This window comes from Cetorhinus maximus, chromosome 2 (assembly GCF_964194155.1).
Source record: "Cetorhinus maximus chromosome 2, sCetMax3.hap1.1, whole genome shotgun sequence".
Taxonomy (NCBI): domain Eukaryota; kingdom Metazoa; phylum Chordata; class Chondrichthyes; order Lamniformes; family Cetorhinidae; genus Cetorhinus; species Cetorhinus maximus.
Window position 1 is genome coordinate 40,773,258 of NC_135880.1, and position 20,683 is coordinate 40,793,940.

The following is a 20,683-nucleotide window of genomic DNA, read 5'->3' on the forward strand; positions in this document are numbered from 1 at the left end:
TTCCACTCAGTAAATGACCCTAGCCTAACATTGCTTTCCTAACTAGAATAAGAGGTCCATGCATTAGCAACACAGACGAAAGTTTCCTGAGTTAATATAAGAACATAAGAAATAGGAGCAGGAGTAAGCCATTCGGCCCCTCAAGCCTGCCCCGCCATTCAATAAGTTCATGGCTGATCTTCCCCAGGCCTCAACTCCTCTTTCGTGCCAGCTCCTCATAACACTCAACTTCCCGATACTTCAAAAATCTATCTACCTCCTCTTTAAATACTTTCAGTGATCTAGCTTCCACAACTCTCTGAGGTAGAAAATTCCAGGCATTAACCACACTCTGAGAGAAGAAATTCCTTTGCATCTCAGTTTTAAATGACTGTCCCCTTAATCTGTAACTATATCCCCTAGTTCAATATTCCCCCATGAGTGGAAACATCTTCTTAACATCGACCCTGTCAAGCCCCCTCAGAGTCTTGTACGTTTCAATAAGATCACCCCTTATTCTTCTAAATTCTATGAATAAAGGCCTAACCTGTTTAGCCGTTCTTAATAAGTCAACCCCTTCATCCCAGGAATCAGTCAAGTGAATCTCTTTTGAACTGCCTCCAATGCCAGTATATCCTTTCTTAAATATGGGGACCAAAAAACTGTACATAGTACTCCAGGTGTGGCCTCACCAACACCCTGCACAATTGTAACAAGACTTCCCTATTTTTAAACTCCAACCCCCTAGCAACACAGGCCAAAATTCCATTTGCCTTCTTAATTACCTGCTGCACCTGCAAGCTGACTTTTTGTGTTTCAAGCACAAGAACACCCAGGTCCTTCGGTGCTGTACTTTTTGGAGACTCTCTCCATTTAAATAATAGTCTGCCTTTTGATTCTTCCTACCAAAGTGCATGACCTCACACTTTCCTACATTAAACTCCATCTGCCACGTTTTTGCCCACTCACTCAACCTATCTATGTCTCCTCGCAGATTCCTTATGTCCTCATTACAATATGCCTTCCCACCCATTTTTGTATTGTCAGCAAATTTGGATACATTACACTCTGCCCCCTCCTCCAAGTCATTAATATAGATAGTAAATAATTGAGGCCCAGGACTGATCCTTGTGGCACTCCACTGATTATGTCTTTCCAACCTGAAAAAGACCCATTAATCACGACTCTCTGTCTTCTGTATGTTAACCAATCCTCAATCCATGCTAATACATAAGCCCCAATACCCAATAGTAAGCTCCTATCTTGTGCAGTAACCTTTTATGTGGCACCTTAATGAATGCCTTATGGAAATCCAAATACACTGGTTCCCCTTTATCAACTCTGCTTGCTATATCCTCAAAGAACCCTAGCAGATTTCCCTTTCACAAAACCATGTTGACTCTGTTTGATTGCGTTAAGCTTTTCTAAATGTCCTGCTATTTCTTCCTTAATAATGGACTCTAGCATTTTCCCAATGACAGATGTTAGGCTGACTGGTCTATAGTTTCCTGTTTTTTGTCTCCCTCATTTCTTGAACAGGGGAATCACATTAGCGGTTTTCCAATCTGCTGGGACTCTCCCAGAATCCAGTGAGTTCTGGAATATTTTGATCAATGTCTCCGCTATCTCTGCAGCCACTTCCTTTAAAACCCTTGGATGCAGGCCATCAGGTCCTGGTGACTTGTCTGCCTTTAGTCCCATTAGATTGTCAAATACTTTGTCCATCGTGATAGAGACTGTTACAAGATCTTTCCTCCCATTAGCTCCTTGCTTATCTGATATCTATGAAATATTCATAGTGTCCTCCACCATGAAGACCGATGCAAAATATTGGTTTAAATTATCTGCCAATTCCCTGTTCCCTGTTATCAATTCTCCAAGTTGCATCCTCCAAGGGTCCCACACTCACTTTAGCCACTCTCTTTCTTTTTATATACCCGTAGAAGCTCTTGCTGTTGTTTTTATATTTCTTGCCAATTACTTTCATAATCAATTTTCTCCCTCTTTATGAGCTTTTTAGTCACCCGCTGCTGGTTCCTAAAAAATTCCCAATCCTCTGGTCTACCACTAGTTTTTCGTCGCTTCGTATGCCCTACCTTTTGATTGGATACTCTCCTTGACTACCTTTATTAACCATGGGTGGTTCATCCTTCTCATCAAGTCCTTCTTTTTGACCGGGATAAATTTTTGCTGAGAGTTATGAAATATCTGCTTAAATGTCTGCCACTGCCCACCCACTGACCTTCCCCTTAGTCTATTTCCCCAGCCCGCTTTAGACAACTCTTTCTTCATACCTGTGTAATTACCCTTATTTAGGTTGAGGACATTGGTTTGAGACCCGAGTTGCTGGCCCTCAAACTAAACTTGAAATTCTACCACGTTGTGATCACTACCCCCTAAAGGATCCTTAACTACGATATCTCATATTAATCCTATCTCATTACACATTACTAGATCTAAAATAGCCTGTTCCTGGGTAGGTTCTGCAATATATTGCTCTAAGAAACAATCCCTGATGTACTCTACAAATTCGCCTTCCATGTTACCCCTGCCAATCTAATTTGTCCAGTCAATATGCAGATAAAAATCACCCATGACAATTGTAGCGCCCTTCTTACATGCCTCTATAATTTCCCGATTTATACTTTGCCCTACAGTGAGGCAACTCTTTTGGGCCTATTGACGACTCCCACCCGTGACTTCTTCCCCTTGCTATTCCTTATTTCCACCCAAACTGATTCCACATGACAATCTATTGCACCTATATCACTATTCACCACCCCACTGATACCTTCCTTTATTAACAAAGCTACCCCACCTCCCATTCCTTTTTGCCTATTTTTCCGGAATGTCAAGTACTCTTGAATATTGAGTTTCCAGTCTTAGTCACCCTGCAACCATGTCTCTGTAATACCTATCAAGTCATATTCATTTATTTCTATTTGTGTCGTCAACTCATCTATCTTGTTACAAATGCTACATGCATTCAGATAAAGAGCCTTAAGCTTTGACTTTTTACCATTATTGCTCATCTTGGTTCTGATTTCTGCTGCGCTCTTCTGCTTATATTTTCTGCCCCTTCCTGTCACACTTTGATTATTGTTCGCCTCTTCACTACCCTGCACCTCTGCTCACTCGTTTCTTTTTGAATTTTTAAACTTCCCTCCAATTGAACCCTCCCCCTCAGTAATTTGCTTAAAGTCCTATCTACAACCCTAGCTATACGATTCGCCAGGACACTGGTCCCAGGGTGGTTCAAATGAAGCCCGACCCAATGGAACAGCTCTCTCTTTCCCTAGTACTGGTGCCAGTGCCCCATAAATTGGAACCCATTTCTCCCACACCAATCTTTGAGCCACGCATTTACTTCTCTAATCTTATTTACCCTAAATCAATTTGCACATGGTTCAGGTAGTAATCCAGAGATTATTACCTTTGTGGTGCGGCTTTTTAATTTAGCCCTGAGCTGCTTGTAGTCCCTCAGCAGAACCTCTTTCCTGGTCCTACCTATGTTGTTGGTACCTACATGGACCACAACAACTGAGTCCTTCCCCTACCACTCCAAGTTCTTCTCCAACCCAGGAGAGATGTCCTTAACCTTGGCACCAGGTAGACAATACAGTCTTCAAGGGTCTCTCTTTTTGCATCAGAGAACAGTATCTATTCCCCTAACTATGCTATCCCCTATTACTACTACATTTCTCTTTCCTCCCCCCACTTGAATGGCGTTCTGTACCACGGTGCTGTGATCAGTTCACTCATCCTCCCCACAGTCTGTGCCCTCTTCCACACTGAGAGCAAGAACCTCATACCTATTGGACAAGGGCACCATCTGAGGCTCCTCCAAGCTAAATTTCAGATCCCCATACCTGCCTCACTCGGAGTCGCACCCTCCTGTCCCTGACCACGGTCCAAATTTGATGCAATTAATCTAAGGGGTGTGAATGTCTCCTGAAACACAGTGTCCAGGTAACTCTCCCCCTCCCTGATGTGTCGCAGTGTCTGCAGCTCGGACTCCAGCTCATCAACTCGGAGCCAGAGTTCCTCGAGCAGCCAACACTTGCTGCAGATGTGATCACTGTGGATCGCACCAGCGTCCACCAGCACCCACATGCTACAGCTGTGACACATCACCTGCCCAGCCATCTCTATTCTATTTAATTAATTAATTTGGATGTTAAATATTTTAAAAGTGAATTTCTTAACTGTACTCTTCAGCTGTAATAATATCTCCTGATTTAAACCACTTGGCCCATCAAAAGAGACTCGGAAGAGATGCCCACCAATCAGCTACCTGTTTTCCTTTGATGTCACACTTCGGCTCTAACAGGTAGAAACAGGTCCTCCTCTCGCTCTCTCCTCTAGGTGCTGCTGACTGCCTGGCTCAGGGTCCTCCTCTCGCACTCTCCTAAATCGTATATTAGTGGTGTAGACTGGAGTTTCATGACTTAACTTGGCGTTGGCGCTCTCTTCTTTTATTCAGTAAGTTACACTCCAGGATTTGATCTAGGCTGGCACTTCAGTGCAGTACCGAGGGAGTGCTACACTGTCAGCTGCCGTCTTTCAGATGAGATATTAAACCAAGGTCCTGTCTGCCTGCTCAGGTGAATTAAAAGATCTCATAGCATTATTTGAAGTACAACAGGAGTGTTCTATGTTTGTTCTGGCCATTATTCAAACTGTAGCAAATGACACAATAGAGATTATTTGCCCATTTAGCTCATTGTTGTTTGGGTGTCCTCACAATGCACAAATCAGCAAACATGTTGGTCTACATTACAACAGTGACTATGTGCTGAATTTTCCCGACCCCGTTCCAAAAGGGTTGGAGGCGGAGTTATCTGGGAAAATGGAGGGGAACCAGCGGAATTTCCCAGGGGTGGGAGAGGAAGAAAGACAGCAACCTGGTCCAATGAGGTGGACGGCCAATTACACCACTTAAGGGCCCAATTAGGGGCCATTTTCCAATGAAGATGGGATCTTCCTGGCATAGGAATGGCCTTCCCCCAACGTGTGCGGCGCCCTCCAGCTCTCCAGAGCAGCCTCCTGATGGCAGGCCAGGGATCCATCGATGCCTCTTTTAAATCCCGCCCCCTCCCAGAACTAGGGCGAGCATCGGGCTAACAGCCACTGCCTCAGGTCAACCTATGGAGGTGTTTCCCCCTCTACAATGATGGCCTGGCATCTGTGGCCATGCTTAGTTTAACAATTTTAGAAATCTTCAGAGGGATCCTCCATCTTGAGGCACATCCAGGATCCTCCATGTTGCGGCACATCCAGGATCCTCCATCTTGAGGCACATCCAGGATCCTCCATGTTGAGGCACATCCAGGATCCTCCATCTTGAGGCACATTCAGGATCCTCCATGTTGAGGCACATTCAGGATCCTCCATCTTGAGGCACATCCAAGATCCTCCATCTTGGGGCACATTCAGGATCCTCCATGTTGAGGCACATTCAGGATCCTCCATCTTGAGGCACATCCAAGATCCTCCATCTTGAGGCACATCCAGGATCCTCCATGTTGAGGCACATTCAGGATCCTCCATCTTGAGGTACATCCAAGATCCTCCATCTTGGGGCACATTCAGGATCCTCCATGTTGAGGCACATCGAGGATCCTCCATCTTGAGGCACATCCAAGATCCTCCATCTTGAGGCACATCCAGGATCCTCCATCTTGAGGCACATCCAGGATCCTCCATCTTGAGGCACTGACCTCCGTCCACATCGGCAGCATTCACCTCTGTTAATGAAGCTGCTGGCCGCCCACAGCTTTGGGCGCTCTGATCAGCCCTCCCGCCCGCTGTCCCTAATTGGAGGAGCATTCAAAGGTACCTTGTTAACTGGCCACCTCCGGGAGGATTGTGCGGGTGGGCGAGACACAAATATCCTGACGCTCACCGGAAAATTCAGCCCTACATTTCAAAAAGCAATTCATTGTCTGTGCAGTCATTCTGGACGTCCTGAGGTTATGAAAAGAGTGATTATAAATGTCATCATTTCTACATTTACACCATACTTTGGGTGTGCAGGTTGTAGTTTCATGAGATTATCTATTTCAGTGGTGAGCTGTCATCAATCATACAGTTTTTTTTTAAGCTGGTTATTTCCCTTCAGCCAGGTACTGAAAATCCATACAATTTGCATAGGTTTATGACAGAGAACCAGCATGAATTATAATTCCAATCCCTGTGTGATACCTCGACAGTTTAAAGCCAGAAAATAGGATTGAATTCACACCGTTGCATGTGTTATAAATGGATTACACCACCCACACAAATATTATATATAAATAACATACGGTTTCTGTAACATACATATTCACGGAATGACTCAGTATCAGCATGGTCAAGTATGTCCTTTACAAGAATCACATCAACCTTTTCTTTAAGACACAGATTAGGGATGGACAATGATTGCAGGCCTAGCCAGCGACACCCACAGGCCTTGAAAGAATAAAGAAAAGTAAGCAATGGCAACACTGAAACTATTTAAAAACAATAATGATATATCAAAAAAGGCAATCTGCCATGTTTGAGCCCATTTTCTCTTTTATTTGAAAGATACGTTAAGATTAAGTGAATTTGTACAGACATTTTCTGTTCATGGTTTCTAGTTAATAACTTCCCCACGATAACTTACCTCATTCGCTTCATCTATTAGATTCCATTCTCCCAGCAGCTCCTCCAGTACTGCCGTGTGACCATTCTTGGCAGCAAGGTGCAAGGCTGTGTTACCTTCCTGCATAATAAAAGCAATTACTTCTTTATATTAGTTCAGATCAGGAGAATTAATGAAAAAGACCAAAAAGAAAAGGGCTGCCTCCTGCCATTCAGTGAGGTTTGATTAACTGAGACTAATTGGATAGCTCTTTCAAAGAAGCCATGCTGAATGTCATTCTTCCATGCTGTAAGGTTCTATGATTCTGTATACAAATAAACTTACTGGCATTCAAACGAGAAGAAATAGGCCAGGTGAAGGTAAACTTGAGAGACTAAGAAAGAAGATACTGGAAATCTGAAGTAAAATACACAGCAGATCTGTCAGCATCTGTAAATGGAGGAAACAGGTTGGCATTTCAGCCGCTCTGGGACATCCTTGACCCTGGCACCAGGATGGTTTGTTGCCTCCCTGGTGCCAGGGTCAAGGGTGTCACAGAGCGGCTGTAGGACGTTCTTCTGGGGGAGGGTGATCAGCCAGAGAACGTGATCCACATTGGTGCCAGAGACTTAGGTAGAAAGGGGGCTGTGGTCCTGCAATCAGAATTTAGGGAGCTAGGTAGAAAATTAGCAAGCAGGACCTCAAATGTTGTAATCTCCAGATTACTCCCAGTGCCATGTGCCAGTTAAGTACAGAAATAGGAGGATAAGACAGATGAATATGTGCCTGGAAAGATGGTGCAAGAGGGAGGGCTTTAGATTGCTGGGACACTGGGACTGGCTCTGAGGGAGATGGCACCTGTACAAGCCGGACGGCTTGCACCTGAACAGAGCCGGGACTGAGTTCCTTACGGGGCGTTTTGCTAGTGCTGTTGGGAGGACTTTAAATTAGTTCAGCAGGGGTGTGGGAACCAAGAGAAAATATTAGAGAGGAATGCCAGGGTGCACAAAATTCTGGGACGGACAGATAGCACTAGAGTAGAGAATAGTAAGTTAATAGGTAAAGGCGGGGCAAGGGAGAAAGTAACAAAATCTAAATCAGGGTTACTATGCATTTATGTGAATGCATGGAGTATAGTAAATAAGATTGGGAAGTTACAGGCACAGATTGCCATGTGGAAATATGGCGTTATGGCAATAACAGAGACCTGGCTCAAGGAAGGGCAGAACTGGGCGTTAAATATTCCTGGGTACAAGGTGTTCAGGATAGGAAAGGATGGAAAGGAGGAGGGGTGGCGGCATTAAGGACAGCATTGCAGTGCTGGAGAAAGAGGATGTCCCAGAGGGTTCAAGGACAGAATCAATTTGGCTAGAGCTAAGGAACAAAAAGGGTGCAATTACATTGCTCGGTGTAGTCTATAGACTGCCAACTAGTGAGAAAGACGTAGAAGAACAAGTCTGCAGGGAAATTACAGAGAGATGCAAGCATTATAGAGTAGTTATAATGGGGGACTTTAATTACTGAATGTAGACTGGGACAGTGACAGGGTAAAGGGTGGAGAGGGGCAAAAATTCCTAGATTGTGTTCAGGAGAATTTTCTACAGCATTATGTGTCCAATCCAACAAGAAAAGATGCACTGTTGGACCTGGTTCTTGGAAATGAGGTGGGTCAAGTAGATCAAGTGTTTGTGGGGGAACATTTAGGAGACAGTGATCATTGTATTGTACGTTTTAGGATGATAATAGAAAAGGACGATAGGCGATCCAGAGTAAGAATAATTAACTGGACCAGAGCCGACTTCAGTGGGGCAAGAATGGAGCTGGGCCAGATAGACCGGAGTGAAAGACTGGTGGGAAAAACTGTAGCTGAACAATGGGCTACCTTCAAAAAAGAATCGGTTCGGGCACAGTCAAGGTATATTCCATCGAAAGGGAAAGGTAGGGCAAACTAATTCAGAGATCCCTGGATGAAAAAGGAGATAGAAATTAAGATAAAGAAGAAAAAGTGTGCTTATGACTGGTGTCAGGTAGAAAATACAATTGAGAACCAAGAGGAATACAGAAGGTTCAGAGGGGAGGTGAAAAAGCATATTAGAGAAATGAAGAGGGATTATGAGAAAATACTGGCAGCCAACATTGAGGGGAATCCTAAAGTCTTATATAGGCATATAAATAGTACAAGTGTGGTAAAAGGAGGAGTAGGGCTGATTAGTGACCTAAAAGGGAATTTACACATGGACGAAGGGGCCATGGCTGAGGTATTAAATGAATACTTACCAAGGAAGTAGATGCTACCCAGGCCATGCTGACAGACAAGGAAACTCTGTCACTAGAAGGGTTCAAAATTGATAAGGAGAAAGTGTTGAATAGACTGTCAGTACTCAAAGTTGACAAGGCACCAGGACTGGATGAGATGCATCCAAGGATATTGAAGGAAGTGAGAGTAGAAATTGCAGGGACACTGGCCATAATCTTTCAGTCTTCCCTGGACTCAGGGGTGGTGCCAGAGGACTGGAGAATTGTAAACTTGCCTTTGTTCAAAAAAGGTTGCAAGGATAAGCCCAGCAATTACAGACCAGTCAGTTTAACTTCAGTGGTGGGCAAGATTCTAGAAACAATTATTTGGGATAGAATTAGTAGTCACATTGAAAAATATGGGTTGATAAGGAAGACCCAGCATGTATTTCTAAAGGGGAAATCATGTTTAACTTGCTGGAGTTTTTTGAAGAGGTAACAGAAAAGGTCAATGAGGGTAATGGTGTTGATGTTGATGTGGTGTACATGGACTTTGAAAAGGCATTTGATACAGTGCCACACAACAGACTTGTGAGAAAAGCTATTGCACATGGAATAAAAGGAAAAGTCGTAATGTAGATACAAAATTGGCTGAAAAATAGGAAGCAGAGAGTAATGGTCAATGGATATTTTCGAGCTGGAGGACGGTTTGTAGTGGAGTTCCCCAGGGTCAGTATTGGGACCCTTACTTTTCTTGATATATATTAACGATCTAGATCTTGGTGTACAGGGGACTCAAGGTTTGCGGATGATACAAAGCTTGGGAGTGTGTCAACTGTGGGGAGGACTGTGTAGAATTTCAAAAGGACATAGACAAGTTCGTGGAGTGGGCAGATAGGTGGCAGATGAAGTTCAATGCGGAGAAGTGTGAGGTGATGCATTTTGGCAGGAAGAACATGGATAGACAATATAAAATAAGGGGTGAAATTTTGAAGGAGATGTAGGAGCAGAAAGACGTGGGTGTAAATGTGCATAGATCATTGAAGATGGCAGGACAGGCGGAGAGAGCAGTTAATAAAGCATATAGTATTCTGGGCTTTATTAATAGGGGCATAGAGTATAAGAGCAGGGAGGTTATACTGAATTTATATAAGACATTCGTTAGCCCTCAGCTGGAGTATGGGGTACAATTCTGGACACCATATTATAGGAAGGATGTGAACACATTGGAGAGACTGCAGAAGATTATGAACTCATGCCTTTGCCCAGCCTTTTTCCCGTACCTCTGCACATTGTTTCTATACAAATAATCATCTAATGCCCCCTTGAATGCCTCGATTGAACCTGCCTCCATTACACTTCCAGGCAGTGCATTCCAGACCCGAACCACTGATTGTGTGAAAATGTTTTTTCCCACATCACATTTCCAGTATTCTCTGTTTTGATTTGAAGGTAAACTTGACTGAAAAACATGATGGTAAACATACTTTGTTGTTTTTTTTTGTACATTAGACAATAAAATTTAAGAGTAGGCCAGACCTGATTGTGGCCTCAACCCTCCTTTTCTGTCTGTTCCCCCTAACCTTGGACTTCCTTGAATATATTCAATGCCCCAACCTCCCCTGCTGTATGGGGTAGAGAATTCCAAACATAATCACCCTCTGTGAGAAGAAATTTCACCTAATCTCCATTTTAAATGGGACACATTACAAGAATGGTTCCAGGGATGAGAAGCTTCAGCTATGAGGGTAGATTGGAGAGGTTGGGGCTGTTCTCCTTGGAAAGAAGAAGGCTGAGAGGAGATTTGATAGAGATGTTCAAAATTATGAGGGGGCTGCACAGAGTAGGTAGGGAGAAGCTGTTCCCACTCGTAAAAGGATCAAGAGCAAGAGGGCACAGATTTAAAGTGAATTGCAAAAGAGGCAAATGTGATGTGAGAAAAAACATTTTCACACAATCAGTGGTTCGGGTCTGGAATGCACTCCCTGGAAGTGTGATGGAGGCAGGTTCAATTGAGGCATTCAGGAGGGCATTAGATGATTATTTGAATAGAAACAATGTGCAGAGGTACGGGGAAAAGGCTGGGCAATGGCATGAGTTCACGATGCTCATTTAGAGAGCCAATGCAGACATGATGGGCCAAATGGCTTTCTTCTGTGCAGTTAAAATTCTGTGATTCTGTGTAGACTCTTTATCAAGTCAGGCAGAAGACTGACACCTGACACATTAACTGGGATATTCTGTTTATGGATGCCAGTGAACCTGTTGAGTGTTTCCAGTATTCTCTGTTTTGATTTGAAGGTAAACTTGACTGAAAAACATAATGGTAAACATACTTCTGTTGTATTTTTTTGTACATTAGGCAATAAGATATAAGAGGAGTAGGCCAGACCTGATTGTGGCTTCAGTCCTCTTTTTCTGTCTGTTCCCCTTAACCTTTGACTCCCTTGAATATAGTCAATGCCCCAACCTCCACTGCTGTATGAGGTAAGGAATTCCAAACATAATCACCCTCTGTAAGAAGAAATTTCACCTCATCTCCATTTTAAATGGAAGGCCTCTTATTTTGAAACTATGCCCCCTAGTTCTAGATTTCCCCACAAGGGAAAACATCCTTTCAGCATCTACACTATCAAGCCCCCTCAAAATCTTAAATGTTTCAATAAGATCTCCCCTCATTCTTCTCAACTCCAATGAGTAAAGGCCCAATCTGCTCAACTTTTCCTCATAAAACAACCCTATCATACAAGGAATCAGCCTAGTGAACCTTCTTTGAACTGCCTCCTATGCAAGTATATCCCTTCTTAAATAAGGTGACCAAAACTTAACCAAAATCCTGTACAGTTTTAGCAAGAATTCCCTACTTTTATACTTCATCCCCTTTCCAATAAAGGCCAACATCCCATTTATCTTCTGAATTACTTGCTGTATCTGCATGCTAACTTTTTGTGTTTCATTTATGAGGGCATCCAGATCCCTCTATGCCATAACATTCTGTGGTCTCTCTCCATTTAAATAATATTGTGTTTTTCTATTCTTCCCACCAAAGTGGACAACCTCACATTATACTCCATCTGATAAATTTTTGCCCACTCCTTGACCTATCCATATCCCTTTGCAGGCTCTTTCTCTCCTCCTCACAACTTGCTTTCCCACCTATCTTTGTAACTCAGCAAATTTGGCTACAATACACTACACTTAGCTAAGTCGTTAATATAGATTGGAAATAGTTGAGGTTCCTGCATTGATTCATGTGGCATCCCAAAAGTTGTAGTTTGTCAACCTGAAAGTGACCCATTTATCCCTACTCTGTGTTTCATATTAGTTAGCCAATCCTCTATCCATGCTAATATATCACCCCCAACAGTATGAACTCTTATCTTGTGCAGTAAATTTCTATATGGCACCTTATCAGATGCCTTTTGGAAATCCAGATACACGACGCCTACTGGTTCACCTCTATCTACCCTGATTGTTATATTCTCAAAGAGCGCCAATAAATCCACCAAACACAATTTTATTTTCATAAAACCATGCTGACCCTGATTGTGCTATGATTTTCTAAGTGTTCATAGGATGTGCACTTCACTATCAAGGCCATCCCTAAATGCCCTTGAGAAGGTGGTGGTGAGCCACTTTCTTGAACCACTGCAGTTCAACTGATGTAGATACACCCACTGTTAGGGAAGGAGTTCTAGGATTTTGACCCAGTGACGATGAAGGAATAGTGGTATAGTTCCAAGTCAAGATGGTGTGTGTCTTGGAGGGGAACTTACAGGTGGTGGTCCCATGCATCAGCCACCCTTGTCCTTCTAGGTGGTAGAGATCACAGCTTTGGTAGGTGCTGTCGAAGATGGCTTGGTGAGTTATTACAGTGAATCTTGTAGATGGTACACACTGCTGCCACTGCACGTCACTGGTGGAGGGAGTGAATGTTTAAGGTGGTGGATGGAGTACCAATCGAGCAGGCTGTTTTGTCCTGGATGGTGTCGAGCTTCTTGAGTGTTGTTGGAGCTGCACTCATCCAGGCAAGTGGAGGGTATTCCACCACACTGCTAATTTATGCCTTGTAGACGATGGACAGGCTTTGGGGAGTTAAAAATATAAAACTACCTAGATACTACACAAATACCTGTAAAGCATATCCAGAGTTTTCAGTCTCTTGGGGGACATTCTCCATCAGTTATTGGTAATGATAATCCATCATTGAAGAGAACAAAGGGTGTAAGTTGCTGACAAACACTAAGAGTTGTTGAAGGTTGAACAATAAGAAATGTGGCCACTTAAGTGAAAAGTATTCAGATGCTCTTACCTTGTCCTTCTCCTGTGTATTATATTCAAATTCCTTCAACGTCTCTGCCATTTCAAGACATCCATTTTCAGCTGCCAAGTGATATGACTTTTTGCCTTCCTGTAAAAGAAGATATGCAGTCATTCACTGCGTTATCATCTTCACACTGTACACTGGCCCAGGATTCTGCCTCTCCTCAATGATTTTATTTAATGAGTCTGGGATGAATGGAGATGGGAATTGATTCTCCTGTATCCCTACTTCCTGTCATTTGCAGGGGGTGAACCCATCAGGACAGGCTACACCTGCCATAATATGAGCAGGCAAAAGTTAACTACATGTCAATGAGGGAAACATGACATCCATCCTTTACCCCACCCATTGGGTATGCCTTGGCATCCAGTGTTTAGAGGTTGACAGAGTGGGGGGGCCTCAGGGCAAGAAGTGAATAAAGCAACATTTTTATACACAGGCCTGTCAGAGTACAAATTTTCAAGTCAAGAATAAAAATATTGTAACAGGCAACAGACCATCCCACAAGGCCAGGCACATTACTTCCCACCACAAAACTGGTGTGACTCTCCGGCAGAGGCCAAGGATCCTGCCTGTTGTACGTAAATGACCCGGTGCTCGAAATATGGCCAGGGTCAGCAGACACCTCAGGGGTGGATAGAAGTGTTGCCCTCTCATACAGCAATGCAGAGAAAGCCAAGGTTCAGGAGGTATTGAGTTAGATCAAAACCACCATTTTGTGTATGAGATACATATTATTACTATTCATACTATTCATTTTTAATTATCTGCTGGGAGGATTCAGTAAAACTGAACTATTCGTTTAGTTGTGTCTCACATACCTCTGTGGGCTTGTTCAAATTCAACTGCAAATCTTTAACAATATATTGTACAATTGAAACTTGATTGTTTTGAGCAGCGCAGTGGAGTGCATTCATTCCTTCCTAAAGACAAAAAAAAAACAAGCTCATTGAGATCTCTTCAGCAATGGGCAACTGAAGTAGGATAAATGAATTGATTTTATTAAGATTGATGTTAAAATTTGCATTAATAGCTTTAGAATAGACAAATGTAGTTATGAGAGGTCCTTCTAGGCATAATGGGAAATTTAGTCAATGCTATAGACATGATGGGATCCTTGGCCAAGGATAGTTCCAGAGGCAGCTAGCCCAGGAGTTGTAACAATAGCAGCTTTTACAGGCATTCATTGATGAATAGGACAAGAAGGAGATAAAGGGGAACTGAAGGCCGTGCCCAAGGCTGAAGGGTGAGATAATGGGAACATCTGCTGATAGAATAGTATGGTTAGTTAAGGAATTAATCAGAAACATCATAATGAAAGCTAGGAAGATAAGAATTATAAATATGTGCTACAAAGCCTGTATCATAGAGAGAGGCACCTCTCTCCAGCATATGCTTAAATAAAGCCTTTACTTACTTTAAAGCTCACAGATTCGGAATGGTTGTTTTTACCACAATAGCCACTGAAATATTCCAAAACATTAACATTTTACATCAGCCAATGCTGTCAATCTAGAAAAGATCAATCAAAATATGTTGAACCTTCTAGTGCAGAGCTATCCCATGAGCCAGAGTCCAGCTTGCCAAAGGTTTCTATTCGGCTCGCCAACTGGACTCAATCCAAGCGCTCAATTGAAAGTGGTCCCGCCACCAGGAATTCAAAGGAGCAGCCAGCCTCTGGAAGGTATCTCAGCATCCCTCCTGATAAATGTCCAAGGAACGTTGTGATATGGCTGCCTGACGTGTCGCATTTGGCGGTGCACATGCATTGTGCATTAAGATGAACTGTGAGCAATGGTGGCCTGTCGATTGTGGGGATCTGTGTAGCTAATGAGTGAGGTAAAGACAAACTGCTCTTCATCATGCTGGGCAAGGAGAAGCATTCTAGAGACTAGAAACTTGTAAACTGCTGGCTATAGTTGGGCTGTTCCCCTTTCTTCAACCTCCCTCACCCCTCTCCCTGGGCCTTGTCCTCATCTTACCACCTCTGAGTTTCAGACTTTTCTTCTTCCTCTTTGAATCTAATTGCTGAGCTTTTCACTCTATCAACTTCAAAATTATTAATTTCAAGTACCAATATGTAATCTCAAACAGCACACACCCATAATAATTATCAAAACAAAGATGGCGGCTCCCTTGAATACAGGCAAGAAAAGGATATTTGATACTGAATGTCAAGTCTACAAAGGCTCTTGGACCGATGATTTGCTTGTTACTGAGCACAATGGAGACATATTGTGTTTGATTTGTCTGTATTTGATATCTGTAAGATAATAAATTACCTTCTCATTTGAAGCTTGTTCATAAAATGGACATTTTTTGCTGCTTTGACTAACAGCAAGATAAATTTCTAATGCCTTGTCTTTCCAAAACTTTTCCGTGAGTGAGAAAAAAATGGGAATGTGGCTCCTCATGTGAAAAGGTTGGACACCCCTGTTCTGGTGGGCTATAAAGAGCAGGTCAGAGGCTAGGAATCATGTGACGAGTAACCCACCTCCTGACTCCCCAAAGTCTGTCCACAATCTACAAAGCACAAGTCAGGAGTGTGCTGGAATACTCCCCACTTGCTTGGATGAGTGCTGCTCCCACAACACTCAAGAAGCTTGGCACTGACCAGGACAAAGCAGCCCACTTGATTGGCACCACATTCACTCCCTCCACCACAGTAGCAGCAGTGTGAACCATCTACAAGATGCACTGCAGGAATTCACCAAGGCTTCTTCGATAGCACCTTCCAAACCCATGACCACTACCATCTAGAAGGACAAGGGCATCAGATAGATGGGAACACCACCACCTAGAAGTTCCCCTCCAAGTCATTCACCATCCTGACTTGGAAATATATCGCCGTTCCTTCACTGTCGCTGGGTCAAAATCCTAGAACTCCCTTCCTAACAGCACTGTGGGTGTACCCACACCACATGGACTGCAAGAAGGCGGCTCACCAACAACTTTTCAAGGGCAATTAGGGATGGGCAATAAATGCTGGCCTAGCCAGCGAAGCCCACATCCCATGAATGAATAAAAAAAGAAATTAATAAAATTAGCCCTTAATGTCTCATCAATAGGCAGAGCTGAGTTAATATTGTATACTATGGTCACTGATGCAAACAGCACGCCACAGATCCTCATTGTGATTTCAATCCTTACTACTTCAGTTAAGTAATTAAAAGTTAAAATGAAAATAATTAAATTTGAATTATAATTTTAAATGACCACGAAATTGACATGTGGTTCGGTGACATTACGTGTCTTGTTTTTAGATCAATATCTGGTCTCAATGTTTTTCCTCATCTTTATAGAAGATGGAAATTATTTCCTGGAGACAAACCCGTTGTCTTAGCATCGTGAGTATCATTTTTAAAAGGCTAAATATTGCTGATTTCAGGTGACTGGTATCGATAGCAAACATTGTATTAAACCTGAGCTCTGATGCAGTTCAATTCCTAATATTAACTAGCTAAACATTGCAATTCTGAAAAGTTGATGCTATGAACAAAAATATAATGATAGATTATTAGAAAGTTACAGTATTATCACTTTATGAATAAAGACCTACAGATTTGCTACTGGCCTGATGCTTCTTACTGAAATGTACAATTCTTAAATAACACACTGAATAGACAAAACAACAATAGGGAGTAGCACAGGTAGGAATCTATCTGAATCTGATCAAGAGCTCTCTTGGTTATTTTAAGAGTAATTATAAAATTATTATAAATGTTCCATCCCATGTACCAAACTATAGACACTTCAGGCATCCCAATAACAAGAGCACTCCTGTCACGTGACTGAGTAACTCCACACATACCTGATTTGTGGATTTTCGATCAGCACCTTTTTCTACCAACATTTTCATAATACTGAGGTTTCCAAACCAGGCTGCGAGAAGGAACGCATTCATTCCATGCTTCAAATATAAAGGAAAATGTTTTTGTCAGCAAAAACGTCCTCATTCTACAAATCTTATTCACATTTCAGGCTCCACTGACTGCAAAGAAAATGTAATTACTGCCAAAGAATCATGCAGCATTGATGGAGGCTGTTTGGCCCATTATGTCTGTGCTGGCTCTTTGAAAGAGCTATCCCATCCCCCTGCTCTTCCCCATAGCCCTTCAGATTTTTTTTCCTTTTCAAATATTTATCCAATTCTCTTTTGTAAATTAGTAATGAATCTGCTTTCACTTTCAGGCAACACATTCCAGATCAGAACAACTTTCTGTGTAAAGGAATTTCTCCTCATCCAGGTTCTTTTGTGAATTATCTTAAAATTGGCAATGCAATCAGATTAGGACCATTTATTCTTAATGGCTTGATACAGGCTGTTTTGTTGCCCAGAAGCCAAAAGAAAGAAGCCTTCATTCTTCAGCACTTACACCCTGAATTTTAACATGCCTCAGATAAAAATTGATATAATTTACATATTAGCACAAAGCTTTAACAATTTAAATTGAAGAATTTTTCAATTATTTTAAAAGAAAATATCACGGAGTCACTTCAGGTCTAACATAGTTTGTTCTCTTGATGTATGAAGACATAAAGTGTATGAGGGATCAAACTGAGATAACACATTAATTTCATTCCAGGTTAGTACTTATGGGAGTAAACTAAGTGATTAAACACTCTAGCTGAATTACAATACCCTACATAGCTCAGAGTAGGTGTATAAGCAAAATACTGCAGGTGCTGGAGTTCTGAAATAAAATAAGAAATAAAATACCCTGCCTCTAGACTAGAAGCTCTGTGGTCTAGTCCCACCCAGGACTTGATGGCCAAGAAATGTGCATTCATAAGGTGGCCACACAGGGAAATACTCAGCAGGTCTGGTTGCATCCGTGACGAGAGAAACAGAATTAATGCTTCAAGTCCAATATGACTCTTCTTTGGAAATGAAGAGAGGTAGAAATGCGATGGGTTTTATATTGTTGGAAAAGGAGGGAGGGTCAGGTGGAACAAAATAGGAAGTCAGGGATGGGTTAGAGGGTGGGGAAGATTAAATACCAAAGATGTCATGGAACAAAAGGCAACAGGAGTGGTAATAGTTGTAGTAATGAAACAAAACATAGATCCAGAGTAGGCATTAATAGCAGAATAATTCTGTTTCTCTCTCCACAGATGCTGTCAGACTTGCTGAGTTTTTTCAGGACTTTCTGTTTCCATTTCAGAGAGGGTGTACTGAATTTGGCCAATAGTGTAAAAAGGGTGCGATCAGGTCATCTGTCCATTATATATATCTCCCAAATTTCATTTCTATTGAAGTCAATGAAAATGAACCTCAGGAGAGATGTAAAATGGGAAGTTGATCTGTTTGCACACATTTTACAGTTGCTCCAAGTCAAAATTGCCCCTCAAACTGTTTTGACTGCTACTTCGTCACTCTGAAAATCAAGTTTCCGATGATGTACTTTACTATGGGAGGTCTTGTGGTGCAGTGGGTATTGACCCTGCCTCTAGACTAGAAGCTCTGTGGTCTAGTCCCACCCAGGACTTGATGGCCAAGAAATGTGCATTCATAAGGTGGCCACACAGGTTGAGTGTCAACCTGCAAATCATTCCTACACAGGGCAATTGCAGGTGGTAAGAGCAGGAGAGATTACTGGTCAGCCGTGTTTTGGAAAGAATGTTTGAGCCTCTAACATCACGATCCATGGTTTCACATTACATCATGCATGCTGCCACAGCAACATTGACTCCCTGAGTAAACTGTAACACACCACCACCACCCACTGTACCATGAAGACATGCAAAACATTGTGTTACAGTCATTTGGCAGTAGGGGTTTCACAAACCTTATCTTTAATGTCCACCACTGCATTGTGTTTGAGAAGAAAGGCAACAGCATTTTCATTCATGTTAGCAACAGCAAAATGTAAGGCGGTGCGATCCAACTGCTCAGAAACAGAGACAGGATTATTCACAACTGATTCATCTGGCAAAAATGTGTGCTGTCGTGTGTGTCAATTCCCTGTTATAATGTTCTTGTCTCAATATTTTGTTGACTCTCATTTATCAATACCATGGATTTTTTTTTTAATTAACAATTTAATAAAATAATTTAGCTGCAGGCAGGTGAGAGCCAAAGAATGAGATGTAGAGGCAGAAAGAGCTGGAGAGACAGCCAGGAAAAGACTAAGAGAGAGAGAGAGAGAGAGAAAAACAGGCAAAGAGGGAAAGAGAGCCAGAAATACGAAGTCAGAGAAATCAGGAAAGGAGAGGAAATATATTTCAGTCAAACTGAGAGTTATTCTTGTCTAACTTGTTCAATGAAAGTGGAACTTATCTCTAGGTTAGAAATTACTGTTGGAAATGTAAATAGATATTTAACGGGTTCATTTGATATTCCCTTGTCAGCCTATGTTAAACAGAATTTTCTGGCGGGTTTTAGATTCTGACACTAGGACTATATGCGTCTCTCAAGCCCGCGTTTGCCAGCAGCACACCCATGAGTCGGGCTCCTATTTGGCCGCTTCTACATTTGCTATCCAATTAAGGACCACGTGTGGAACAGCCAATGAGAGGGCCGCCAGCAGCTCCACTGGAAGAGCTGGCTGCTGTTGAGGAAAGGTTAGGTGATTACAAGGGTGCCTCAAAATAGAGGCACTCTTGGATGGCTGTAGGACATTCAGAACTGGCCCAGAGCTGTTAGGGCCTTCAGTGTGTAGGGGAAACCCCAGCGTAGAAATGATTTTGGCTACAAATTTGACTGTTTCAGCCTTGCAGCTTCGTGATTGGGGGATTGAGAGCAGTCTCCAAAAGCCCTTTGAACTCCCACCAGGAGGGTACCTCCAAATTGTTGTCAGGTTCTGGACTTAGTGAAGGACCCGTGCGACTCCATGGACATCCTGTTGGCAATTAGCTGCTAGGCATCTGCCAATCCCACTTGGAAAGCAAGTATGGAATAGTAGCCCAATTTTAAGAGAAGTGCATGGATGAGATCAGAACTTGTCATCAACAACAGCCAACACCCCACCATTTTATGGGATGTTACCTTAGCGTTTCAATGCAGGAGAACTTAAGAGACATAGATTAGATACTTATAATCCTCATTCATCCAAACAAAGCAGTTCTTCTCGTAAATTTAATGGACAGACTTTCTGTGCCTGTGGGTTCAGGACCTGGTGTGGGCATATCAAAATCACAATCCCGGATGTCATTTCAGGATCCTGAAACCTCGGGGGCAGTTTGGAATTTTCAATGGGTCGATGTAAAGGAAAGAAAGGGAAACCCACTCGGTGCCAACTGATTTACCCTTTAAACTCCTGAAGGAGCTTATTATGGGATCTGCCCAGCAGTCAGGTTCATTACAGGGACATTCGACAGTTGATTTGAATTTGTGGAAGACTGAATTCTGCTGGGCCTCTAGCGCCAGGTCCAGAGCTGTACCTTTTCTGTGTTTGCCCCTTTTTTCCGTGCTCCAGCTCCTGGCCCCTCTGATGAGCTGCCTGCGCTCTTCGGCAAGGCAGCAGTGAGCCACATCATGGCTGCATGACTTTGCAGCTGGTGCCAGGTTGGCTGCTCCTGTCTCCTGCAGGCTCTCAGCA

General features: G+C 42.6%; 1 protein-coding gene across 2 annotated transcripts in view; it reads right to left on the minus strand.

Annotated features, from left to right (window-relative positions):
* LOC144693697 (uncharacterized) overlaps nucleotides 1-20,683 on the minus strand; it is a 111,587-nt gene that overhangs the window by 80,216 nt on the left and 10,688 nt on the right. For both annotated transcript variants that reach the window (XM_078563609.1, XM_078563616.1), the window contains exons 3-7: nucleotides 18,932-19,030; nucleotides 16,954-17,052; nucleotides 13,964-14,065; nucleotides 13,131-13,229; nucleotides 6,626-6,724 (exon numbers count right to left, since the gene is read on the minus strand). In XM_078563609.1, coding sequence (XP_078419735.1) covers nucleotides 6,626-6,724; nucleotides 13,131-13,229; nucleotides 13,964-14,065; nucleotides 16,954-17,052; nucleotides 18,932-19,030 — 498 coding nt within the window. The remainder of the gene's footprint in view (nucleotides 1-6,625; nucleotides 6,725-13,130; nucleotides 13,230-13,963; nucleotides 14,066-16,953; nucleotides 17,053-18,931; nucleotides 19,031-20,683) is intronic.